The sequence below is a fragment of the Macrotis lagotis genome, chromosome 3 (assembly GCF_037893015.1).
Source record: "Macrotis lagotis isolate mMagLag1 chromosome 3, bilby.v1.9.chrom.fasta, whole genome shotgun sequence".
In the NCBI taxonomy this organism is placed as follows: Eukaryota; Metazoa; Chordata; class Mammalia; order Peramelemorphia; family Peramelidae; genus Macrotis; species Macrotis lagotis.
Genome location: NC_133660.1, coordinates 221,710,127 through 221,734,255, shown reverse-complemented (window position 1 = coordinate 221,734,255; position 24,129 = coordinate 221,710,127). Strand labels below are relative to the sequence as shown.

The following is a 24,129-nucleotide window of genomic DNA, read 5'->3' as shown; positions in this document are numbered from 1 at the left end:
ATGGAATGTTAGCAAGCTCCTTAAGAGCGGTTTCATTTTTGATTTTTATATCATTAGAGTGTAAAGCAAAGTGCTTTACACAAAATAAATAATGCTCACCAAATGAATAAAACTATCTAGATATGCAAAGGACTATTGAAGAAATGAGTTTTTCAATACTGCAGATGTTTAAAACTAATCAAATAAATTTAAAATAAACCAAATAATTCAACATGAACAAAAGACTTAGATAATACAACATCAAATTTTAGGTGACCTTAACGTTCCTCTGTCAGAATATGCTGAATACAACAGAAAGATAAGACAGAAATTACAGAATTGAACAAAATGTTGGAAAAACTGTACTTTATGGAGATTTCTTAATGGAAATCTCAGAGAATACATGTTTAAGATTTTAGATATATGTGACCAAAAAAATGTTAACCACATGCTTAGAAACAAAGAACTCAGAAAGAGAGAAACTCAAAACCATCCTTTACCAACAAATTGGTTTTTTTAAGGGGTTTTTTTTGCAAAGCAAATGGGGTTAAGTGGCTTGCCCAAGGCCACACAGCTAGGTAATTATTAAGTGTCTGAGATAGGATTTGAACCCAGGTACTCCTGACTCCAGGGCCTGTGCTTTATCCACTGCGCCACCTAGCGACCCCTACAAATTGTTTTTCAATAAATTTGTAATCACAAATTTGTCATCAATTTGTAATTTGTAAACAATAACAAAATACAAACTGAATATACAGAACTAAATAAAAACCAACAAAAAAAACCACTAGGATTCAAGATACACAAAGATCAAATCATAGAAATAATGCTGAACTATACTAAAGATTTATGAGTTTGTTAGTGAAAAAAATGGTTCTTGACATATAAGAAGATACATTTCCCCACTCTGAGCAGATGTGTTAAGATAATGGATGTGAAATAGTACACATATTTTGAGATTTTAAAATGTAATGATTAGTTTTACTGAGAGAGTTTTCTTTTTTTTCTTAAAAAATAATCTTTGTTATATAGGATGACTTTCTGAGAGAAAGGAGGGATATGATCTGGGGAAGTGTAATAGATATATAAAACAAAAGATATCAATAAAATATTTTTAAATAAGAAAATTAGTTCTCAAAAGAACTATAAACTTTCAACCAGTATATTTAAAATAGGTCAAAATTGCTACTAATTAGATAAATGTAACCATTTATAACTTCATTCCCATCAAATAGGCAAAAATGGTAAAAATCAAGGAAGTTTAGGGTTGACATAGATGTGGGAAATGTACAACATGATAACTCACTGCTTCTAGAATTATGAAAGGACAAACAACTTCGGCAAATAATTTGAATTATGCCAGAAGAGTTATAAAAATGTTCATGCCTGATCCAGCAATTCCACCAGTAGATTATGCCCCATGGAAGTCACTAATAATAAGAAAAGACTTATCCATATGAAGTTATTCATAATATTACAACTAGAAACAAATTTTGTGCCTAACCATTAAGGGAAGATTTAAGCAAATTGTGATAAATGAATAATACTGCACCCCAAGGGGTAATAAATATAAAGAATTTAAGGAAATATGAGAAGATTTATATGAAGTGATGCAGAGTAAAGGACCAAAAGAATAGTATTCACAATGACTCCAACTAGGACAACAAAAACAGACAGTGAAATAAAACAAGTCAAGAAATCAGAGGCCATGCTAAAATTAGCATTCACCTCTCTCTTAAAGAAAACTTTGGGGCAGCTAGGTGGTGCAGTGGATAAAGCACCGGCCCTGGAGTCAGGAGTACCTGGGTTCAAATCCAGTCTCAGACACTTAATAATTACCTAGCTGTGTGACCTTGGGCAAGCCACTTAACCCCATTTGCCTTGCAAAAAAAAAACTCAAAAAAAGAGAAAACTTCTAAAGTATAAAATTGCATGTAAAAATTTTTAACTATAATCATGATAAAATTTTATAAATTACTCTAAAAATACAGGGGCAGATTGGTGGTTCAGTGTATAGAATGTCAATAGAGTCAGGAAGACTCATCTTCCTGAGTTCAAATCTGGCCTTAGGTACTGGGTAAGGCACTTAACCCTTTTTACTTTGGTTTTCTCATCTGTAAAATGAGCTGGAGAAGGAAACGGCAAACAATTCTTGTATCTTTGCCAAGAAAATCCAGAGTTGGACATGACTGAAAACAATTGAAATGCAACCCAAAACCTACATATTATAAATATATAATAACTACAAATCAGAATAAAATGACATAGCCTAAGAGAGAGGTACAAAGAATAAAAGATCTTTTTTTAAAGTCATTTTTAAAAATGCTTTTGGAAGGCACTATTCTTTACATTTATACTATATATCTTTATACTAAGAATCATTGCTGTTTTTAGTAAATCAAGGTTTAAGGACTAAGATTCGAAGCCTGATTTCAAACCCCAAGGACACACTGATTCACCGTAGAGCACAACAAAAATTAAAATGAGATCAGTGACCTACTCTTTTCTAAGAGTGGGCCAGAATGGGATCACTGCATATGGCAGCCCCATTGGTATCTCTTGTTAGTGAGCATGTCAAGTTAGGGAAGGATGGAAGCTTTGATCTATCACCTCCCTAATATGTTCTAGGCACATGCTAAGCACTTTTACAAATATTCTGTCCTTTGATTGACTTGGACCTCCATCCCCCACTTTCCAGAGGAAGAAGTTAGCTGCTCACAGTGGAAGGTATCACTTTCCTCCAGGCTGAAGTAACCAAGAATTACAGAAGTTGAGTTGTATTGAGTATAAAGTAAACAAAACTGACATTTCTATGGTTACAAAATACTTTAGATATCACAACTTCCTGGATGCTTTTCACAACCCAATGAGGGAAGCAGAACAAAGATGATTAACCCCCATTTTATAGAGGAAGAAGCTAGAGCCCCAGCAGGTAGAGTGAACTTACCTTTAAGATTGTATAGTGGAATGAATTCAAGCCCCATGTCTTCTGACTTTTTCAAGTCCTAAGTATTTTTCCACACCATCAGAACTGTCTCTAATTATAAACATAGAGTCTTCTATGAAGTGAAAGAAAGATTGCTTCACTTGATTAATCCATCCATGAGCACATCAGCATACACATTCTTTCTGGTCCTCCCTGATCTGGGTTTCTCAGCTCATTTAATTCTTTCCATAAATCAATACTCTGATTTCTTGAAGGTATTAAGAACGATTATGAGATACTGGGAGCACTATTTAGCTTCAGTTGCTGCATCCCATCAATGACAGACACAGCTTTGCAATCTTGGGAATTAGAATCATTCATGTCTCCCATGTCCTGTTGTCTGTTCCTTCAATAGCTTAGAATACAAGTTCACCAAAGGCAAGGATCAGCCATAGCTCTCTCACACTTTCTCTATATGAACCTTAGAAAGCCCTGCCCTCTCTGCGACTCAATTCCCTCATCTGTATTTGCATTAATAGGCTTATAAATGAGGAAAGTAATTTGTAAACTTTAAAAAAATGCTATAGAAATGTACTTCTCAGTTTAATATCAAAGTGATAAATAATAAGATGTAGTAGATTGAAGGTGGACCTACAACTGAAAAACACCACATTCAAAGTCTTTCCAACATCCACCTCTCAGTTCTCTGACTTGTTGGGTAGATGCCAATCTGCAGAGGGCCAACCAAGTCACTGGACCTGACAATAAATAGATAAATATTATTCTCAATAAAAATCCTTCCCACATAATTTCTCTTGACTTTTTTGTCTGTTTGTTTCTTCTGCCCAGGAGTGAGGAAAAAAAAAGACTCAAATTCCACACACCCAAAGCTGTCAGTCAAGATGAGCGCAATTTAGAGCTGAAGAAGAAAATTCAGGTGATGATGGAGCAGCGCCAACAGCAGGAGGATAGTCTGAAGGCAGGAGCCCAGAAGGCCAAGACAGAGCGAGATCCGTGGCTCAGGTCTAAGGTGAGAGCCCCCCAGGAGAGACACACTATGCAGAGTCTTCTCTGGCTCACACTGGGTCACCAAATGCAGGAGTCCTGGCTTCCCACTAAGAACTCGGCTGCTAAAAAGTGTGTTTCTTCAGCACTTGGAGACTAATTTAGGAAGGGTGAATTGGCCTAGGGGGACCAGCCTAGGGAGACGCTCAGAGTTGCGTTTCCTAGTTGCAGGGGAACCAACTGGTAGCTTTGGCCTCTGCTTCCAGCCTTATGTGACTCAGAACGGTGCCCTGGCCAAACCACCATACTCTATGGCAGAGTACAAAACAGGGAGTAGGTAGTATGCCTTAGCCTCTTTAGGCTCAGTAATGGTTCTTGAAGACTAAACTTAGAAAGCATCTTTTAGGGATGGGCAGGTGCATACACACCGGCTACTGGGTAGACTGGGGCTATTAGATTGCTTGACCTTGTGACTTGTGAACGCTGAGACACAAATATGGTGGTTTTGGCATGGAGGAGATGGGTAGGGGTGATGCTGCCTAAGGAGGGGCAAACTGGTCCAGAATGGAAAAAGAGCAGCTAAAAGCTTCTGTGCTGATCTGTGGTAGGATCAGTCCATGAGCAGACACTGTCCTTCTAGCCTAGGTGAACGAAGGGAGACCCAGACCCTCACACCCCCCCAAGGCACCTTTCTTTCAACAGCTCAGAGCATAGGGAATACCAGGAAAATTATCTTTCTTTTAAAGATAAAAATCATGGAGTCATGGTTTGAGAGGCGGAAGGGACCAGGAAGGGTCAGCTGACCCAAGTCCCCTGGCAGGTTACATTTCTAGGTTGTTTAGCTGACTCTTAGAAGGAACTTTAAAATCAGACCTATGCAACCAGGATGTTGTTCTGGTCCAAAAATTGCTCTGGATCAGCAGAGAACATGATTTAAGATCTTGGGGGAAGGGAGGTAAGGGGGCCCACATTCTGGGGACAGTGACAGTCTGGTCTTTCCCTTCTCCCAGACTCCAATTGAAGAACAACACTGGAAAATGTTGGAGAGGGCCCAGTTAAGACTTTACAAGAAACTCCAGAGAAACACAACTACCAGAGCAGCAGAGGAACGGGAGGAGTACCATGTCACCATGCTGAGCGGAGCTCGGCCTTGCATCCTGAGGTCTTAAAATGTCACCCTCTTTGTCTGTCCATAGTGTCCCCTTGGGAGCCAGACCAGCCTTGGGGGAGTTGGGTACACTTTGAAGGTAGCCAGCTGGTCTCCTGGACTATGCAGGTCTATCACAGAGCCAGGAGGGGACAGTAAGAGTGGAAAGAGTGAGGGTCCTGTGTGGCTTCAGCGTCAGAGTCACATGCTGAAAACTCTACTTCTCTTGAAGAGTTAAAATATCCGAGAGTACAAAGTGAGCCCAAAAACTTTGGGCAATCTCATCTTTGTTTTTTGAACTTTTTCTGACCTCCTCCTAGCTCTCTCAGGACCCTCCACAATCCATATATTAGGGTTTTCTCCCAGTGCTTTTACCATATTTCCTGCTAAGCCCCCTTTTTTGTTTCTGAGAAGGAAAACTGTAGAGTTGGTGATTTACATGGTCAATGTGTTAATTTGTTAGTGTTTAATGATATTTGTTACAAAGTGCGGATTTTTCTTTGGGGGTTATTGGATTATTGGGTAATGATAAATATAAAAAGAATAAATAAAATGTTCTCTTAAACATATAGAAGAAAACAAAAATAAGTCCAGAAGAGCAAGAAAGATTGATTACGGCTCATCCCCCCTTATTTGCACTAGGCTTCTCTCCTGATAGCTCTTCCACGTACAGCTTCCTACAGCCTGGCTCCCTTCCCATCCCATCTCATTCTGTCTCCATCACACAGATGGATTAACTGGAAGGAGGACTGGATCTAACATAAGAAGACTTGGGCTGGAATCCTGCCCCATAATCACCTGTATGATTTCAAGCCAAGGCTTTTCCTTTTCTGGACCTTCATTTTTTTCATCTTTAAAAAGAGGAGATGAGACCAAATGATCTTCCCAGGCCTGTGATTCTCCTCATCCTTTATGACCCATTTTAAATGCTACTAACTTAAGAAGATTTCCTTTACAACCCTTCCACTGCAAATCAGAAAGGACGTGGCAGTATCTCAGAGGGTCAGCAGAGGGTCGAGAATCAGAATGGGTTGAGTCTATGGGGGTACTTGATCCACAACTAAAAGCTTTCCTACCATTGCACAGTCAAAAAGAAGTTTCCACCAGGACATTCCTATACAGGCAACGGCAGGTAGAAGGTGGAGGAAAGAGAGGTTGGAGAATATCCCAGAGCAGAATATTGAGCAAGAAGAATTCTTCAGTGATTTACAATGCATAGAATTGAATATGTTAGATTCTTAGATGTTGTGTTGCCCTTATGTGCTTTGTGGATATATGCAAGTTTTGCCCCACTCTTTTTTGGAGAAGGGTCTTATTCTATTTGTGCTATCAGTTATTGTAGTTCCCAGCCTTCAGCTGGGTTCTTGGGATCAGTCCAGTCCTTCAGTAAGAGCACAAAGATATTAAAGTCTTTCCATGATCCATCCAAGAATGTAGGAGTGCCAAAAAACTTGACTGGGAGAACAATCTGATTCTCCCCCAAAAAAGATATAAATGATGTCGCATTCCCATGTCTCAGGTAGTTACACTGGGGTGTTCAACTTCAACCTGCATATGGAGAGGTTTTTTAATTTCTTTTTTTAAGTTTAATATATTATTTTCCCCAATTACATGTAAAAATAATTTTAACATGTTTTTTAAGGGGCAGCTAGGTGGCGCAGTGGATAAAGCACCGGCCCTGGAGTCAGGAGTACCTGGGTTTAAATAGGATCTCAGACACTTAATAATTACCTAGCTGTGTGGCCTTGGGTAAGCCACTTAACCCCATTTGCCTTGCAAAAACCTAAAAAAACAAAAAAACAAAAAAAAACATGTTTTTTAAAATTTTGAATTACAACTTTTTTCCTTCCCCTCCCCTCTCCTTGAGAAGGCAAATAATTTGATATAAGTTATATATGTGTAGTGATGTAAAATATATTTCCATATTAGTCATATTTTTAAAAGAAAACAAAATGCCACCCCAAAAACCTCAAGAAAAATAATTTTTTTTAAAAGTATGCTTCGATCTGAATTCAAATTCAGATGTTCTTTCTTCAAAGGTGGATAGCATTTTTCATCATAAATCCTTTAGAATTATCTTGAATCAATATATTCCTAAGAATATCTAAGGTATTCACAGTTGATCATCATGCAATGTTGTTGTTGTGGTATACAATGTTCACTTTGCATCAGTTCATATAAGTCTTTCCAGGTTTTTCTGAGAACATCCTGCTTATCATTTCTTTTTTTTTAAGGTTTTTGCAAGGCAAATGGGGCTAAGTGGCTTGCCCAAGGCCACACAGCTAGGTAATTATTAAAGGTCTGAGACAGGATTTGAACCCAGGTACTCCTGACTCCAGGGCCGGTGTTTTATCCACTGTGCCATCTAGCCACCCCCATTTGTTTTTTTCCCAACTTACATATAAAGACAATTTTTAAAATAAATTTTTGCGTTCCAAACTTTCTCTCTCCCTCACTACCTCCCTCCTTGAAATGATAAACATATTATTATATTAGTCCTGTTATGAAAAAAGACACAGACCTAAAAGGGGAAAAAAATGAAAAACAAAGTGGGGGCAGCAAGGTGGCAAAGTGGATAGAACACTAGCCCTGGAGTCAGGGGGACCTGAGTTCAAATCTCTCCTCAGATCCTTAATAATTGCCTAGCAGTGTGACTTTGGGCAGGTCACTTAATCCCATTGCCTTAAATCATTTTTTAAAAAAATAAAGTGAAAAATAGTATTCTATATTCTTTATCAGTTCTTTCTCTGGAAGTTAATAGTATTTTTCTTCATGACTCCTTTGGAATTGACTTGGACAATGATCCAAGTCATCCAATACCAATACAGTGGTATTGTTGAGAATAAGTTATTCTCAATTGATTATCATAAAGTTTTGCTGTTTCTGTGTATAATGTTTTCCTGGTTCTGCTCAATTTAATTTCTATCAGTTCATATAAGTTTTTCCAGGTTTTTCTGAAATTAGTCTGCTCCTCATTTCTTATAGCAGAATAGTATTCCATCACAATCACATACCACATTAGCTTTTCCTCAATTGATACCCTCAATTTTCAATTCTTTACAAAAAAAGGCCAAGATAAGCATTTTTTACATATTGATCCTATCATTTATTTTCAACCTCTTTGGGTTACAGATTCATTACTGGTATTGCTGGGTCAAATGGTATGCACAGTTTTCTATCTCTTTGGATATACTTATACATTGCTCTCCAGTTTTGTCACAATTCACAGTTCTGTCAACAATGCATTAATGTCTTAATTTTTCTTTATCCTTTCCAATATTTGGCATTTTCCTTTTCTGTCATATTAGCCAATCTGATATTTAGGTAAAATACTCAGAGTTGTTTTAATTTGTACTTTGCTAATCAGTAGTGATTTAGAACTTTTTTTCCCACATGATTATAGTTTTTATTTGTCTGAAAATTACCCATTCAAATCCTTTGACTGTTTTATCAATTGGGGACTTATATTCTTACAAATTTGACTCTGCTCTCTATTTGAGAAATGAGGCCTTTATCTGAGAAACCTGTAAAATTGTTTTCAGTTATTATTGTATATTTTTCTATCATATTTTCTACCAGTTTATCCTACTCTTTCAACCTATCTATCCTCAAGTGTTTTACTTCTACCATCTCACCCTTCCTTTAATTGGTGCTCCACCTTCTCTTATCCCCTTCCTCTCCTACTTTTATGTAAGATAGATGATAACAACCTGAATGTTATTCCTTTTTTGAGACAATTCTGATGAGAGTATTCCTCCACTCATCTTTTCCTTCATTGTAAAGCTCTTTAATGTCTCTTTTCTACCTCTCCCTTCCCCTTATTCCCAAATGCATTTTTCTTTCTCATTCCTTAATTTTATTTTTTTAGATATCATTCCATCTTAGTCAACTCACACCTATGCCCTCTGCCTGTCTTTCTAAAATAGCTTAATATTGAGAAAATTCTTAGGAGTACAAGTTTCATCTTCTCAAGTAGAATTGTAAACAATTTAATCTTATTGCATTCCTTAAGATTTATCTTTTCTATTAACCTTTTTATGTTTCTCTTGAGTCTTGTATTTGAAAGTCAAATTTTCTATTCAGCTCTGTTCTTTTCATGAGGAAAGCTTGAAAATTCTCTATTTCATTGAATATTTTTTTCCTCCAGATTCAGTTTTGCTTCTTTATTGTAATTCTAGCTCTTTTGCCCTCTGGAATATATTCCTCTGATCCCTTAATGTAGAAACTCCCTGCAAATAAAGGGTCTAGTCTAATTCTGAAGAGGCTGGGCAGCTCTAGATTGATTTTATAATCTAAAGTGGGATACCAAGATTGGGACAGTCTAGGGTAGTAGCTAGACAAGATGTTGGAATTTCCTCAGTCCTGCCCCCTCCAAAACTCCCATGGTAATTATAGAAATAAGACAAAGGAAGGAGTTATAGACTATATTAGTGTGGATTGGCTGATCTTTTGGGGGTTTATTCTGCTCATCACTGGTCCTACCCAGATACCCGGGACCTATCTCTTCTGTTTTGACTGGAGTCCCAGGTATGCCAAGGTCTTGAAAAGATTGTCATGCTCTAGTCAGTGAGGATTTTTGGCTTCAATTAATCTTGGTTTACATTATTCATAGCTTTCCTTGATAGTGATTCCATGTTATCAGATGATGATGATGATGATGACTACATTCACTGATAGAAACTTTTGCTAGGAAATCCACATTATTCTTAGCTTTTACTGCTTAAGGATCCATAACATGCTTTTTTACTGCTTAAGGGGTCCACATCATTATGACTTTCATTAAAAGGACACAAGGACTACAACCCAGAGCTGTATATGAACAGAGCAAGAGTACTGTGCTAGCAAAGGGGCCCCTATGATAACCTTCTGAAAGTTGTTCAATCCTGTTACTGTCTATAGGCTGAGAGCTCCAGAAGATGTCCCTACCAATTCAGTCACACATACTCCCCACATCCCCCTGCAAAAGTCTGTTGCTATTTGGCTGGGGCATTCATTTTTCTGTGGTGAACTGCACTCCATTCTCACCTGATGCAACACCTGCCAATCTTCCAAGTTGTCTTGGGCTATAAAATTGTTTCACCCTGTCCATTTGTAGGCTCTGCCCCTCTAGAATTCATTTTGAGACATTATTTTAAAGTTGTTTTAGAGGGAAATTTGGGAGAACTCAAGTGAGTCCTTGACTTTACTTCGCTATCTGGTCTTCAAGTTTTCAGTGTCAGAATGAGCGCAACAAAAATTCAAATCCTGGCTCTGCTTCTTACATTATGCTTTGTACCAAATGATCTCATTTGATGCTCACAACAGCTCTGAGAAGTAGGCACTATTATTTTCTCCATGCTATACTTGAGGAAACTGAGGCAAACATAGATTAAATGATCTATCTATAGTCACATAGCTAATGGCATCTGAGGCTGGATCTGAACTCGTCTTTTTGATGCCAAGCTCATAGATGTACCATCTAATGTCCCCATAAAAAGTGGTTGGACTAAATGCTCTAATTTAAAAAGGATTAGCAAAGCACATTCCCTTTTCTAAGCCCTTCAGAGATAAATACAAACAAAAAAGACAGTTCTTAAACTCAAGGAGTTTGCATGCTAACAGGGGAAAACAATGTCAAAGAGGGAGATGGAAAGTGAAGAGGAAAATGATTCCAAAGAGTCCAGGCTTGACTGAGGTGAAGTGTGATCTTTCCTAAAATGATGGTCTTTAGTTCAAAATCTATTGTTCTATAATGAGTGTATTACAATGGTGTAAACAGTGCTAAATATGAGATCTGTGGGGGAAAGAGCATCATCAAAAAAAGAGATGAGGAAAGGTTTCCTAGGGAAGGCCTTAAAGGATGGGTGGTAACAACTAGCAGAAAGTGGGGGAGCATTGTAGGCAAAGGGAACAAAAACACAATAACAGAAAAAGCACAGTGTGTGTCTAGAAGACAATGTGTATGAATAGTTTGATTAGAACAAAGAGTCTGCAGAGTTGAGTCTTGTGAGATAAGGTTGGAAAGATAAGTGGGTACCAGGCAAGGAGACTAGTCTGAAAGACAAAAGCATAGAAAGACTTAGGTAGAAGGCTATTGCAATGGGCCCAGCAGGTAGTGATGAACATTTGTGTTTGTGTAGTGGCCATGGGATGGATGCGGAGATTCTGTAAAGGAGGAAGTGATAGGACTTGACTGTGGCTTAGTGATAGGGGACACCAGGAAAGAGGAAAGGCCATACATATCAGCAAGGTTTCAAACAGGAAAGACCTGGTGAATGGTGGTGCCACAGACAGAAATAATGAAGTCATAAAGAAAAGTAGGTGTTTCCTCCTCCAATTAACTTGTCTCATCTGGGCACAATATAGCCCCTAGTAAGCTGTAACCTCCCACAGGGTAAGTGATGCCTCTTTTTCTTTCCTGCTTATGAATACCTGATGCCTAACACAGTCTATGGTATGTACTAGATGTTCATTAAATTGTAGAGACAAGGGGCAGCTAGGTGGCACAGTGGATAAAGCACCGGCCCTGAAGTCAGGAGTACCTGGGTTCAAATCCCGTCTCAGACACTTAATAATTACCTAGCTGTGTGGCCTTGGGCAAGCCACTTAACCCCATTTGCCTTGCAAAAAAACTCAAAAAACTAAAAAAAAAATTGTAGAGACAATGAAAATCTTAGATGAGACATGCTGGATTTGATGTGCTAGAAATGTTTTGCAGGCAGCTGGGAGTGGGGGATTTGGAGTTTATTTAGCAAGAGACCAATTCAAGTCAACAGACTCAGCTCTGGGAAAACAAATACAAGCAGAAAGTAAGACAATCCTTGTCTTCAAGGACCTGAGATGGGGAAGGACAGAAAAACAAGATTGAAAGGGGAGAGGGAGATAGAGAAGGTCCTTCCTTGCATGGGGGCATGACAAAGAAAGTCTGAAAATTCTGGAATGGAGCCCAGAGGATAATGAAGATATGGTTGACTGGGGAACTTGTCTTAAAATGGGGGTTCTGAGAGGAATCAACCAATCAGAGGAAAGAACTGCAGAGGCAGAGTATAGCTACATTGTGAGAAGGCCAGAGGTAAGGGAGGACTTGCAGGATGAGGTGGGGAGGCTACAGGCTCAGAGTGGACTTCCAGGGTGAGAGGCTGCTTGGGGCATGGTGGAGGAAAGTCCAGAAAGGAATCCAAAGAGAGATGAATGACAAGCCTGGAGATAAAGAATTGGGAGGTATCTGCAATAGAACTTGTCCTTGAGGCCATGGGATTTAAATGTTATTGTCAAGAGGGTTTAGTACTTATCTTCTTGCCTATTATTTCTAGGTAAATGAGATACCTTAAAAAGACTGTAAAAGATAATTTTGAAAGGAAAAAAGCAACAATGAGTCTCCTTAAGGAGATTATCATTTGGGAACAAGTGCAGGGGCTGATCTTGTTTAAGAGCCTTAGACCACTAGACATGAAGCCTCTTTTCTCTTACAAGCTGCCCAACCTCAGTTCCAGGAGTGAGCCCCCTCTCATCCCCAAATGATCAAGGACAATCACCTAGACTGTCTCTATAAAAGCCATTGGAGGAAATGTATCAACCACCTATTATATTCACTGGAAAGTTCTGGTGTGTTCAGCAGATAACTATAGCAACTCTAAAGAACTGTTTTCAAAAAGAATATAAACATATATTCACCTTCAGAACAGAATATTTCTGGGAAAGCTGGCAAAGGTGAATTTGAATGGATACCTATAATCCTTGCTACCAGAGGAAACTGAGACTGATGGGTTGCTTGGGCTTGGGAGTTCTAAGCTGCATTAGGGTTAAGAAAGGTTGGGATCAAGCCCATGAGTTACTGCTACACTTCCAGTCTAAGCATGACAAGGAGAGCCAGTGTACAGTACACACACACACACACACACACACACACACACACACACACACACAATCTGTGTGCCTCAAATTCCTCACCTCTAAAATGAACAAGTCTTTTTGAGACTTTTCTCTCTGAAAGGAAAGATTACACAATCTTCTCCAAAGAATGAATGATGGGAGGTATCACCTATTGAAAGGCCATCCAGTCAAGGTCAGAGGAAGAAGAGACAAATTTGTGTGTTTGGGTGCCTCCTTTGGATTAAAGCAGTTAACTTGTGAACTTGACACAAGTCAACTAGAAGTTTGTTGTCCGCCTCGAGTGTATATCCAGGACATGCTAATGATTTGTCAAAGCCTCATGACTACTGTTGGCTTATGATGATTCAGAGTACTGGCCTTGAAGTTAGGAGGTCAGGGGTTCCAATCCAGCCCCAGACACTTCCCACTTACTAGCTGTGTGACCTTGGGCAACTCACTTTACCCTGAATGCCTCTCATACAGGACCATCTCCTGTCATCCTGATCCTTATCTGGCCACTGGACCCAGATGACTCTGGAGGAGGTGAGACTAGGGACTTAGCATAGTCACTTTTCACTCAAATCTAATTCATTTGCTTGTCACTCCATCACCTCCCTGATGTCATGGTCTTCTTCAAGAATGAAGGACAATCAACAACTATATTGCCAGAAGGAATCTCGTGTAGCTAGAACCTGAGACTCTGGTCTCAGGATTCAGTTCTAGAGGATTCCAATAATTATTGAGTTGGCTTAAACTTCCACCTAAGGTTTCCCTTAGGACCATCAGAATTTAGTTTATTTTGCTCCTCCTCCAGGGAATGTTTGCCTCATATCCAAATGGGCATTTGCCTTCCATGTAAAAATAGAATTTTTGGCCTTCCAGGTCAAAAATATCAAATGATAGAATTGTTTTTATTTGACCCGTCAGAAAACATGATTCTTTTTTAATTATTTTTCTAATGATATGTTAAGATAATTTTCATCATTCATTTTTGTAAAGTTTTCTCCTTCCCACCTTTCCCTCCTCTAGATATAGGTAATATGCATGTACAATAATGTTACACACATTTTCATATTATGCTGTGAAAGAATCACAACAAAAAGGGAAATACCATGAGCAGATAAAAAGTAAAAAACAAAATTAAAAAGGAGAAAATAGTGTGCCATGATCTGCATTCAGACTCCTAAGTTCTTTCTCTGGATGTGGATAGTATTTTCCAGCTCAGGTCTTTTAGAATTGTCTTTGATTATTGTATGCTGAGAATAGCTGCTGAGTCTGTAAATGCTGTCAAGACATTCTGCTTCTGCCCCAGGTGGGTCTTGGACTATGGACCAATATAATCTAATTCTACCCTGAATGGGTCCCTCCTTCAGAGGCAGGGAACAAGTAGTAAGTGATGCCAAGGAGTCAAAGAAGTTTTCCTGTCTAGTGAACCCCACCTTCCCTAGTGCCCTCTATAGTCCTCTGGACTTACAACACTGCTCTGAGAGGGGCTCCTTGCTGCATACATTGAATGGAGAAGGTCTACATACAATATAGGTATCCATATATCTTTCTTGGGAAGCCCTTCTATCTTAAAGTACCAGTAAGTAAATAGGCCCAAGTTATTCCTTCACCACATGGCTCCTTATCAGATCTCTATTCCTCCTCCTCTCCATCTCTATCTGGTGATGGCCCCTTCTCTTCTGAGTCTACAACTCATAAGTCTGTGACTCCATCAGTGTACATCCTCAGTGTACATGTTTTCTGCAAGCTACCTGTTGATCACAGAGGAGTCTGGGAGAGTGTGACCCCAATCCTCATTTATGTCTTCTCTCTAGCTCTTGGGTTCCTTTCCCTTAGAAAGCTCACTCTTCTTCTTGCCCCTTTTCTTGGGTCTCTGTCTCTTTCTGTGCCTGTGGGGGTGATGGGGTGACAGAATGTCACCAGAGAAGCATATAAACAGCCAAAAGGACATAAATAGTTGGAGATGTCATCTGAGATTGAGATTTGGATTTCTGCATCATGCCTTAAAACATAGGAATGAGAGCTTTTATCTAAGGCTAGAGGACAACTAATAAAGGTACAGTTAAAAGGGGGTTAATAAAATTTTTGCCTCTAGCCTTCCAAATTAAATCAAAAAAGGGCCTAAAAACTGAAAAGTGAAGGTTAAAAAAAGTTACTTTATCTCTATTGCTACATCCACAAAGCTAGATAAAATGGGAAGTAGCTTCATTGTAGAAAGAACAGTCAAAATGTTCATAAATTCATAGGCAACAAAATCAAATGAGCCAGCAATAAAATCCATGGTGCCTGACAGCCACACACAAATGCACCAAGTGTAGGTATCCAGCAAAGTCATGTAACAAGGATGAAGGAAGGCAAATTTGACCTCGGCTATTGGACTGACTTGATGAGATGGAACTTCCTTAGATGAAAGGGACAGCATTTTATATTAGGAAGCTATGTGCATCTGAGGAAATCAGTGACCCAATAGAAATCTGTATCGATTCTGATCCCCAGAGCAAAAGCTCTTCTCCCCATGAGATTTCCCTCTAATCTCTTCTCCCCCCACCCCACCCCCCGAATCTCTCCATCTATTAGGAGGTTTGAGGAAGATAAATACAGAGAATCTTCTGGAGGTGGAAGACTGGGGTGTTCTTTGTCCTTGAATTTTCACCTTGCCTTACCTTAGGTGAAGGCCAACTCTTACCCATTCACCAGGATGCCTTAAGCCTGCTGGCATTTGCCCATTACATTGATTTTTTTTTTCATCACAAACCGTTTTATTGAAGGAAAAAATGACAACCTGAGAAGACCTCCTCCATTCAAATGTCCTACCCAGGACCCTCTTCTAGTAGGATTTAGGAGGGTAGAGGGCTTGCATTTCTAGGATCTAGTAACACAACTAACGGAGGATTTGAGAAGGCTTTTGTGTCCCTGTTTTCCGGTGGGTTCCCATTCCAGACTGTCCCTCACCAGCACTGTTGGAGTCAGTCCCATGAATTCCAGTTGCAGTTCCTTCCAGGCCCATACTCCCATCCTTGTCCACAGGACCTGTTCCTGTCCCCTCTCTTGGAGGCAGGTGCACATTCTGAGGTTCCTGGGGCAGGGTCAAGGCTCCAGTCTTCGGTATGTCTTCATGGGGCAACTCTGTGTACTTGCAGGAAAAGCCAGGGGCAAGGTGGACCGGGTAGTGGCGCTGGCTGGTCTCTATCTTGGCCAGCACAGCCTGTGGCAAGTCAATATGGCATTGCAATGCCAGTGCTACCAGGTAGATAAGGACATCACTAAACTCTCCTAATGCCCCTCATTCCATTTCAGACCAGGACAGAGGTCCAGGTCCATCATCAGGCTTCCATTGAAAGAGTTCGGCCAACTCTCCAACAAGGGCCAGGAGGAGACTCCTTGGTTTATGGAACTGGTCCCAGTCTCATTCTGCTGCAAACTCTGTCTGGAGATGTCCTCCAGCGTGGGCTCCGGGCTGCCACTTTGGCCCCGGGGTCGCTGCCCCCTGCATGGTGCTGTGGTGGAGAGGCATGGAAGCCGCCCCCCTACATTATGATTTTCAAAGTATTTTCATTAAATCTATTATCATTTTCTTCTCTCCTCAGTCCCACTCTAGGCAAGCTGTCTCCTCCTCAGTAGTTGATTTACTTTACTGAAAGCAGAAGCAAACCATCCCTTTTTTTCCTTTTTTTCTTCATGAGAGAGCTTTCCAGGCTTTAAAACCTTCTTCACCTTCCCCTCCTTTTTCTCCTTTGTGCTAATCTTTAAGGAAGGGGTTATCTCTTGCCAATACCAATCCCTTTACTGAAGCCTTAATCCTTTCCCTATGCATATCCTTGCAGAACTTAACCTCTTCAATTACAGTTATCTTTTCCATATTGTGACTTTCCCCCATTTCAGTTTCAGTATATTATTGATTGACATATGAAATTAAATGGGAATATTTTAGGAGTGCAGCAGAAACCACAGACATACAGAAGCCAGCAGATGACACAAAAAAAAAATATAAAAACTCAGAAATGCATAAAACATGTATTATATAATATCAACATATTTCATCTTTTAATACAATAATAATTCAGACTTCTCTGATATCTGGCATGAAGGGAGAGCCATAGAAATTTAAGTAGATTTTCCAGATTGCCCAGATCCACGTCCCTAACCCCTGTGATATGGAAAAGATAACTATTTCCTTTTTGTCTCTAATCTTCAGGCTCTCCATATCTACTGGCTCCTTCTCTACTGCCTACAATATTCTAGATCTCCCCCAATCATCCCTTTGATGTCTCTCTCAGCACTTAATGATAGATCACAGAATGTCAGAACTGAAAAAGATCTTATTATGGTTCATCTTCCTCAAAATCTCTTCCAATGATTCACTTGATTTTGCTTTTTCCTCAGGCTATTATAAACTTTGCCCCATTAAGACCAAAAAGACATTTCCATTCACTACCCACTTATCATCCATTTACTCAATGTGGCTCTTATTCCTTTCCTGTAACTGTTTTCCCAAAGCTTATCAATAGTAATTGTTGCTAAGTTTGATGACTTTTTCTATCCTTACTTCCCTTGATATTGGAAGCTTTTTTTTAAAAAAAATTATTTAAGGCAATGGAGTTAAAGTGACTTGCCCAAGGTCCCACAGCTAGGCAATTAAATTAGTGTCTGAGTCTGGATTTGAACTGAGGTCCTCCTGGCTCCAGAGCTGGTGCTCTATCCACTGTGCCACCCAGCTGCCCTCCTCTTGGAAGCTTTTTGCACTTTTCACCATCCTCTCCTAGATAGATTTCATCCCCTTGACTTCTGGTTCTCCTCCCTGTTGGTCACCCTTAGTCTCTCTTGCTAAACATGTATTTTCTACCTCACAAATATCAACTTTTTTAGATGACTCATTTAGCTAACAACATGCTGAGCTAATCAGAGTTGAGATGCTTGGTCTCCCTCTCTAAAGGGGTCCTTAGCAATGGCACATGTACAAACCCAGTTTCATCCTGGGGGTTCCTCATCCCCTAAAAAGAGGGGTCAGGATCTTTTTCTCAATCTTTCTGGTTCTTTACCCTTCACACCATTAAATCTCAGGGAAAATCTCTTAAAGTTGATTGGATAGTGTTTAGGGTCTCAAAAAGGAATAGAAAAATACTTGATACAAACTATTCACTCTCAAAAATTTGACAAATTTTTGACAAATTTGAAGCAATAATATAACTCCTATTGTATTTTTCTGGGAGGATGACACTTAAAACATTAAAACAAGGAACATTACATGGGACTGTCAGATAGGTATTTACTTTCACCTCAGTGCTGCACTGTCTAAACAGCTCCTTTCAGATCTGCTACTTCTGGCAAGTCAAGCCAAGCTGTAGGAGGCTTCTCCAAAGGAATTCTTGAGGCTGACACTGACACTGCCAGCAAAAGTTCTTCTCCCATGATTGCTGCTTTTCTGACCCTATGATCAGAAAAAGCAGAGAAGGCAGCCAGGAGCTGAGCTCAGGCTCATCTGGCCATTGCATGGGCTTGCTGACATAGAGGAGCCATGGCCATTCACCCTAGATTTAGGGAGGAAATTTCACAATCATTCTGGAGAGAAAAAAAGGAGAATCAAGAGAAAATGGAAGCAATTTCTCCTTTTAAACTTAGCCAGCACTGTATCCCTCCACCTCACTATCATATGGGGACCAGAGGACCATTTAGGTCTTATTATGTCATTTCAAAGTGCCAGGTCTTTCAAACTGGAACTAAAATTTATGTGGCTCACCAGAGGTAGCCTTTGGTCCAATAAATCTTGGGTTTGTCCTGATTAGTCTCTATTACATACTTATATAATGTAACATTATTTTATATATGTATAATATATATAAATCTGTATAATATATGGAATCAAAAACTCTCTCCTGAAACTCCAGTTCCACCTTCCCAACTGCCTGATATGCATCTCCAATTGGTATCTCAGACTTAACATGTTCAAAACAAAATTTGTCTCCCTACCAAAGCCTCCCCTTTTCCATTTCTGTTACTCAAAGTAACTCTCAGGGTAATTCTTGCCCCTTACACCTATGGAATATGTCATCAAGCACAATCAATTCTGTCTCCAAAATATCTCTCACATTCAACTTCTTCTCTCCACTCATATTTGAGCCTTTCTAATCTCATTACCTTTTTGCTAAATTATTTTATAATCGTTTCCTATTTAGGGTCATAGTCTTTTATCAACCTCCACACAGCTGTCAAAATAATCTTCCTAAACCTTTGAACACGTAACTTTCTATTCTTAAACTCTGGGGGCCCTCGAGTACCTCCAGGGCAATATTTACCTTTGCAGTCTTATTGGCCATTACTCCCCTCTCTGAACTCCAGGCAAATTGACCATATTGGTTCCTTTAACTCAACATCCCATCTCATGCTTCCACGAGATTGTCCAAACTGGACCCTGAGCCTGGAAGTCACTTCCCTTTGATCTCTACCCATTGGAATCATTATCTTTGAGATCCTTCATATATGATAATTTTCCTAACCCCTTCTCCCAATTCTTATTTTCCCTTTTTTTTATAAAACATCTATCCAGGAATTATAGCCCTCCAGAAAAATGAAAACTCTCAGAGAACAGAATACTTCCATGTTTGTCTTTGGATGCCTGGGGCTAATTAGGTACAGTGTTTTACAAATGATAGGGATAGGGATTGTACCTGTGATTTCACTGGTAAAGAGAAGTTCCGAATGAGGAAACTTTCCCTGTGGATGGAAGTTGGGATCTTCTCGGCATTTTAAGAGAATAGCTAAGGAAGAATTTTAAGAGAATAGCAATGACTTGCATATGGTCCCATATGGGCCCACGTGTCAGAGGACTTGACCTAGGTCTTCCTGGATCCAAGGCTACTTTTGTAGCCATTACTCCACAATGCCTTTCACATTTTGCATTGTTAATAAATGTTGAATACTGTTACAAAATGTCAGAATTGGAACACAGAATGCCCAAGAAAAAGAAATTAGGATGTAGAATTAAAGAAACATTAAAAACGATTGAATCCAACTCCTTATCTCCTGCCCACCAACTCTCCCACAGGTACAAGGCTTTTTTCACCAGTATACTCCACAAAAAAAGGGATTGATGATGTAATTAGCCAGTAGATGGCAGAGTTAGTCCAGGATAAAGAAATCAGCCTTTAGGCTGAGACTGAAGGCTGTGCCACTAGATTGGCTTGGCCATATGTTTAGTCAGATTGTCTGGTCCTGGGAAAGAATCTTAGAACAGCAGGTGTGACCTTGGACACCCCATTAGTTCCTTTAAGCATTAGTCTCCTGATTTGGTAAAATGAAGCAGTTGTCCTAAGTTATTTCTAAGGTTCCTTCTGAATTTTATCTGGTTCCTGCATGATGTATTTTCCAGTAAGGCATAAGCAACTTCCCCCATGGCTACCACAAAGAGGATTGATTAGTTGATTAATTGATGTCTGAGGGAGAAGTCAGAAGGAGAAATTGTGGGATTGGAGTAGTTAGAAATGATTACTGCAGAGGAGAGAAGTCATGAATTGAAAAAAGGCAAGGAAAAAATCAAAACCACAAGTACTTATTAAAAGTCCCTACCACGTACCAGTTATTTTGCTATAAGGGGGCTGGAGAAACAAAGAGAAGCAAAATTAGCCTTTGCCCTCAATCTAATGAGAGAAGACACCATGCAAAATATAGTATGAACAAGATATACAGTTTGGAGATTGTATGAACAAGATATACAGTTTGGAGATTGTATGAACAAGATATACAGATTGAAGATAATTTTAAAAGAAAAGCACTAAAGAGAACTACTATCTGCAGCAGGTGGGATTTAAGCTGCAGAGGTGAGAATTTTGGACATGGGTGACAGCTAGCAAAAATGTACAAAGCCAGTAGGTAAGTCTTGGAACAGCAAAAGCCAGGTACTTGATGGTAGACCATAGGGAGGGAAGTGAAGTATAAAAAGCCTGAAAAGGTAGAGTGGGACTACCTTTCAGACTGAAAAACTTTCAAGGACTGAGGAGTTTACATTTGATCCTGGAGGCAATAAGGAGCCACTGACATTTACTGATAAGGGAGTGATATGATCAGAACTGTGCAGTAGGAAGAGCACTTTGGATGATGATAAGTAGAGGATGGATTGGAGAGAGACTTGGGTTTAGGAAGGCTAATCAAGATGAGTGCAGAGATGGTGATTGGGGCCAGCATCAGGGTGATAACTATGCTAGATTATATAAAAGCACTGTTAGGAAAATACAATCCAAAGAATTTGGCAAAAGATTCAATATGGTAAGCTGAGAGTAAGAAGCTGGTAGTAGGTAATTGTACCCTCAACAATAACAAGGAAAAGTTAGGAAGAGGGGAGTTTTGGGGGAAAGATAGAGATTTCCATTTTGGTCTATGGGATATCCAGTTCTAAATGTCCAGTTGAGGTTGGGAGCCTTGGTAGTCAGCAGAGTAGATCCAAGAACATTAGCAAAAAGATCATTCAGGACATGAAAAATGAGGAGCATATTAAGTGAAATAATTTAAAGGAAGAAGAAAAGTTGGTCCAAGACAAATGTTTGTAATATGCCCGCAATTACCCAAGTGGAACTCAGATGAAAGACTCAGGAAAAAAAGGCTAAGAAAGTATGGTCAGACAGGCAGAAGGAGAACCAGGAGAAATTACTGTCACAAAAACCTAGAGAGAAGAAACTACCCGGGAGATGAGGATGTTCAACAATGTTGAAGAATGAGTATTGAGAAAAGACCATTGATTTGACTTGGCAATTGAGATCACTAGTAATTCTGGAGACGGTCATTTCATTTGAATGATGAAGCTGAAAGTCAAACTGAAGAAAGTTAAGACAGTGAGGAAAAAAGGAATTGGAGGAAAATGATGGTAGACAGCCTTCTTAAAGAGTATAGCTGGGAAGAAAAAGAAAGGAGAGAGGAATGAAAGAAACAGAGAGAGAAAAGAGAAAAAGAAAAAGAAGGATTAAAGAAAATATAGACAGGGGTGGATAGATCAATTGAACATATTTTAAGGATGGAGAAAATATGGGAATGTTTTTCAGGCAGAGAAAGAAAGAGAAGAAAGGAAGCATTAAAGCAACTATAGACAGATCAACTGGACATGTTTTGAGTATAGAGAAAACATGGGAATGTTTTTCAGGCAGAGAAAGAAGGAAGGAAGGATCAAAGAAACTATAGACAGATCAATTGAACATGTTCTGAGTATAGAGAAAACATGGGAATGTTTTTCAGGCAGAGAAAGAAAAAAAGAAAGGAAGGAAGGGAGGAAAGATCGAAGGAACTATTGACAGATCAATTGAACCTATTTTGAGGATAGAGAAAACATGGGAATGTTTTATAGGCAGGAAGGAAGCAGATGTTTTAGGGATATTATCAGTAAAATCAGCGAGATGATTTTTAAGCTGAGCCCTGAAGAATCTAGTAGAATTGTATGAGAATAAGAGGCTGTTCTCAGGGGTGTAGGACAGTGAGGGTAATCCGTCTGGCAGAATTATTGAGAAATGAGCATTTTTTTTAGAATAAGGGACCTGGATCGCCTCATTCTATAGAGCTGGACCCAGACAGGTAGCTCCTTGCCCCCTGTCACCCTGGGGGTCGGCTGCCCGGCTTGGGCAGCCCCGGGGGGCATCTGGAGGTGTGGGCCGCTTCGGGGAAGCTCGTCTTTGTCTTGGAGGGCCGGTCCTGCCCCCCAAGATGTCTGGGAGACGGGGGAGGACAAAAGCGCAGAATCCCGCGGAGGGGGAGGGGGTGGGACCCTCGCCCCAGAAGGGCCTCCGGGGACCACCGCCCCCCCCCCGTGATGGTGCATTTTACATCCCGGGAAACTGAGGCCCAGAAAAGGAAAGCGGCTGGTCTCGGGCCCGCGCCCGGGTGGGGGTCCCCGAGAGCCGGAGCGGGGGGCCCCGGGGCCAGGGCATAACGCATCCTTTCTCCTTCATTCATTAGAGTATTTGAGCCCGAAAAACCACAAGTCCCGGCAGCCCCAGCGACGTGTAGCGCCCGCGACAAGGAATGGCTCCAGTGGCGAGAAGAAGGGGAGGCCGAGCTCTAGGGCGGGTCCCGTCCCCGGCGCCCCTCGAGGGCAGGGCCCGCTCGTCCGCTTTGGGTCTCCTCTTCGGCCTCGGTACCCCGGCGGCGCTCAATAAAAGTAACATTGAAACGGACCCAGACTGCGAGCCGAGACGGGCAGGTTCTTCAGCCAATAGGAGCGAGAGGCCTGGGAGGGGGGGCCAATGCGAGAGCGCGTCGGGCACGAGGCGAGGGGGAGGGGGGAAGGAGGCGGCCCCCCAACGGGCAACGTCCAATGGGCGCGCGCGGGAGGCGGGCTGTCGGCCCCCGGGTGGGAGGAGCCCGGGAGCCGTAAGCCTCGGCGCGGGTGGGCTGGCGGCTGTCGCGGCGGCTGTTGCGGCGGCTCGGCGGCTCCGGGCCCGGACGTGTCCGCGGGAGCGCGGCGGCCTCGCGTGAGGGCAGGTGAGCGGAGCCGAGCGGCCGAGGGGCCGCGGCGAGGGGAAGCGGGGGAGGAAGGCCTCGGCGCCGGGCGCCTCCGGGGCGGCCCCGCCCCGCCCCCACCGCCCGAGGCCCGGCGCGGTCCTCGGGGGACACCACCCTCCCGCCCATCCCCCACCCGGTGGGTGAGGGGCGCGCGCGAGGCCCGGGGGGGGGGGCGCCGGGGGGAGGGGCAGAATTCGCCCCATTTTACAGACCAGGAAGGAGAGACGAGGCGGCGCTGCGTGGGGGAGGGGCGGATGGCGCGACCACGGCCTAAGGAGGGGTCCAAAAAAAAACATGCAACGGATGGCCGGGGCCCCTTTGTACCCCTCTGCGGGGGCCCCGAGACTCCCCCAAAATGTCTGATGGGGCTGGATCCGGGGCTGGGGAGAGGGGCGAGGACCCGGATGAGGAGAGACACCCAGGTGCAGGCCCAGAAAGGAGAGAATTCTGCATCCGCGTCTACCCCGGACCCAGATCTAGGCCGAATCGCGGCCTTTTTTTTTCATTTATTTATTATGGAAATGCTTGTTTTAGAAGGCCGGCTGCCAATTCCTCGGTGGTTGTCTCTTTTTCTGGGGCGGGGGTGTTTCTAATCCCCGTGCCCCCAATTTGAGACTGAAGCTATGATCTGAAATGTGAATTGAATGAGAATGGGGGGGAGGGGGGCACTGAAGGAAAAACACGATTCCCCTGCCACAATATTAACCCGGATGGCAGCTTTTTTTTTTGTTTTTGT

The 24,129-nt window shown here is 41.3% G+C and overlaps 2 protein-coding genes across 3 annotated transcripts in view; both read left to right on the top strand.

The window, feature by feature from the left end:
• Positions 1-23,084, top strand: part of CFAP99 (cilia and flagella associated protein 99) — a 200,124-nt gene extending 177,040 nt beyond the window's left edge. For both annotated transcript variants that reach the window (XM_074229913.1, XM_074229914.1), the window contains 3 exons: positions 3,755-3,935; positions 4,921-5,072; positions 22,848-23,084. In XM_074229913.1, the coding sequence (XP_074086014.1) occupies positions 3,755-3,935; positions 4,921-5,072; positions 22,848-22,953 (439 nt within the window). In that variant the 3' untranslated portion in view covers positions 22,954-23,084. The remainder of the gene's footprint in view (positions 1-3,754; positions 3,936-4,920; positions 5,073-22,847) is intronic.
• Positions 23,085-23,266: 182 nt separating this feature from the next.
• Positions 23,267-24,129, top strand: part of RNF4 (ring finger protein 4) — a 61,813-nt gene continuing 60,950 nt past the window's right edge. Inside the window, exon 1 of the mRNA XM_074229915.1 lies at positions 23,267-23,372. The gene's annotated coding sequence lies outside the window, so the exon portion shown is untranslated. The remainder of the gene's footprint in view (positions 23,373-24,129) is intronic.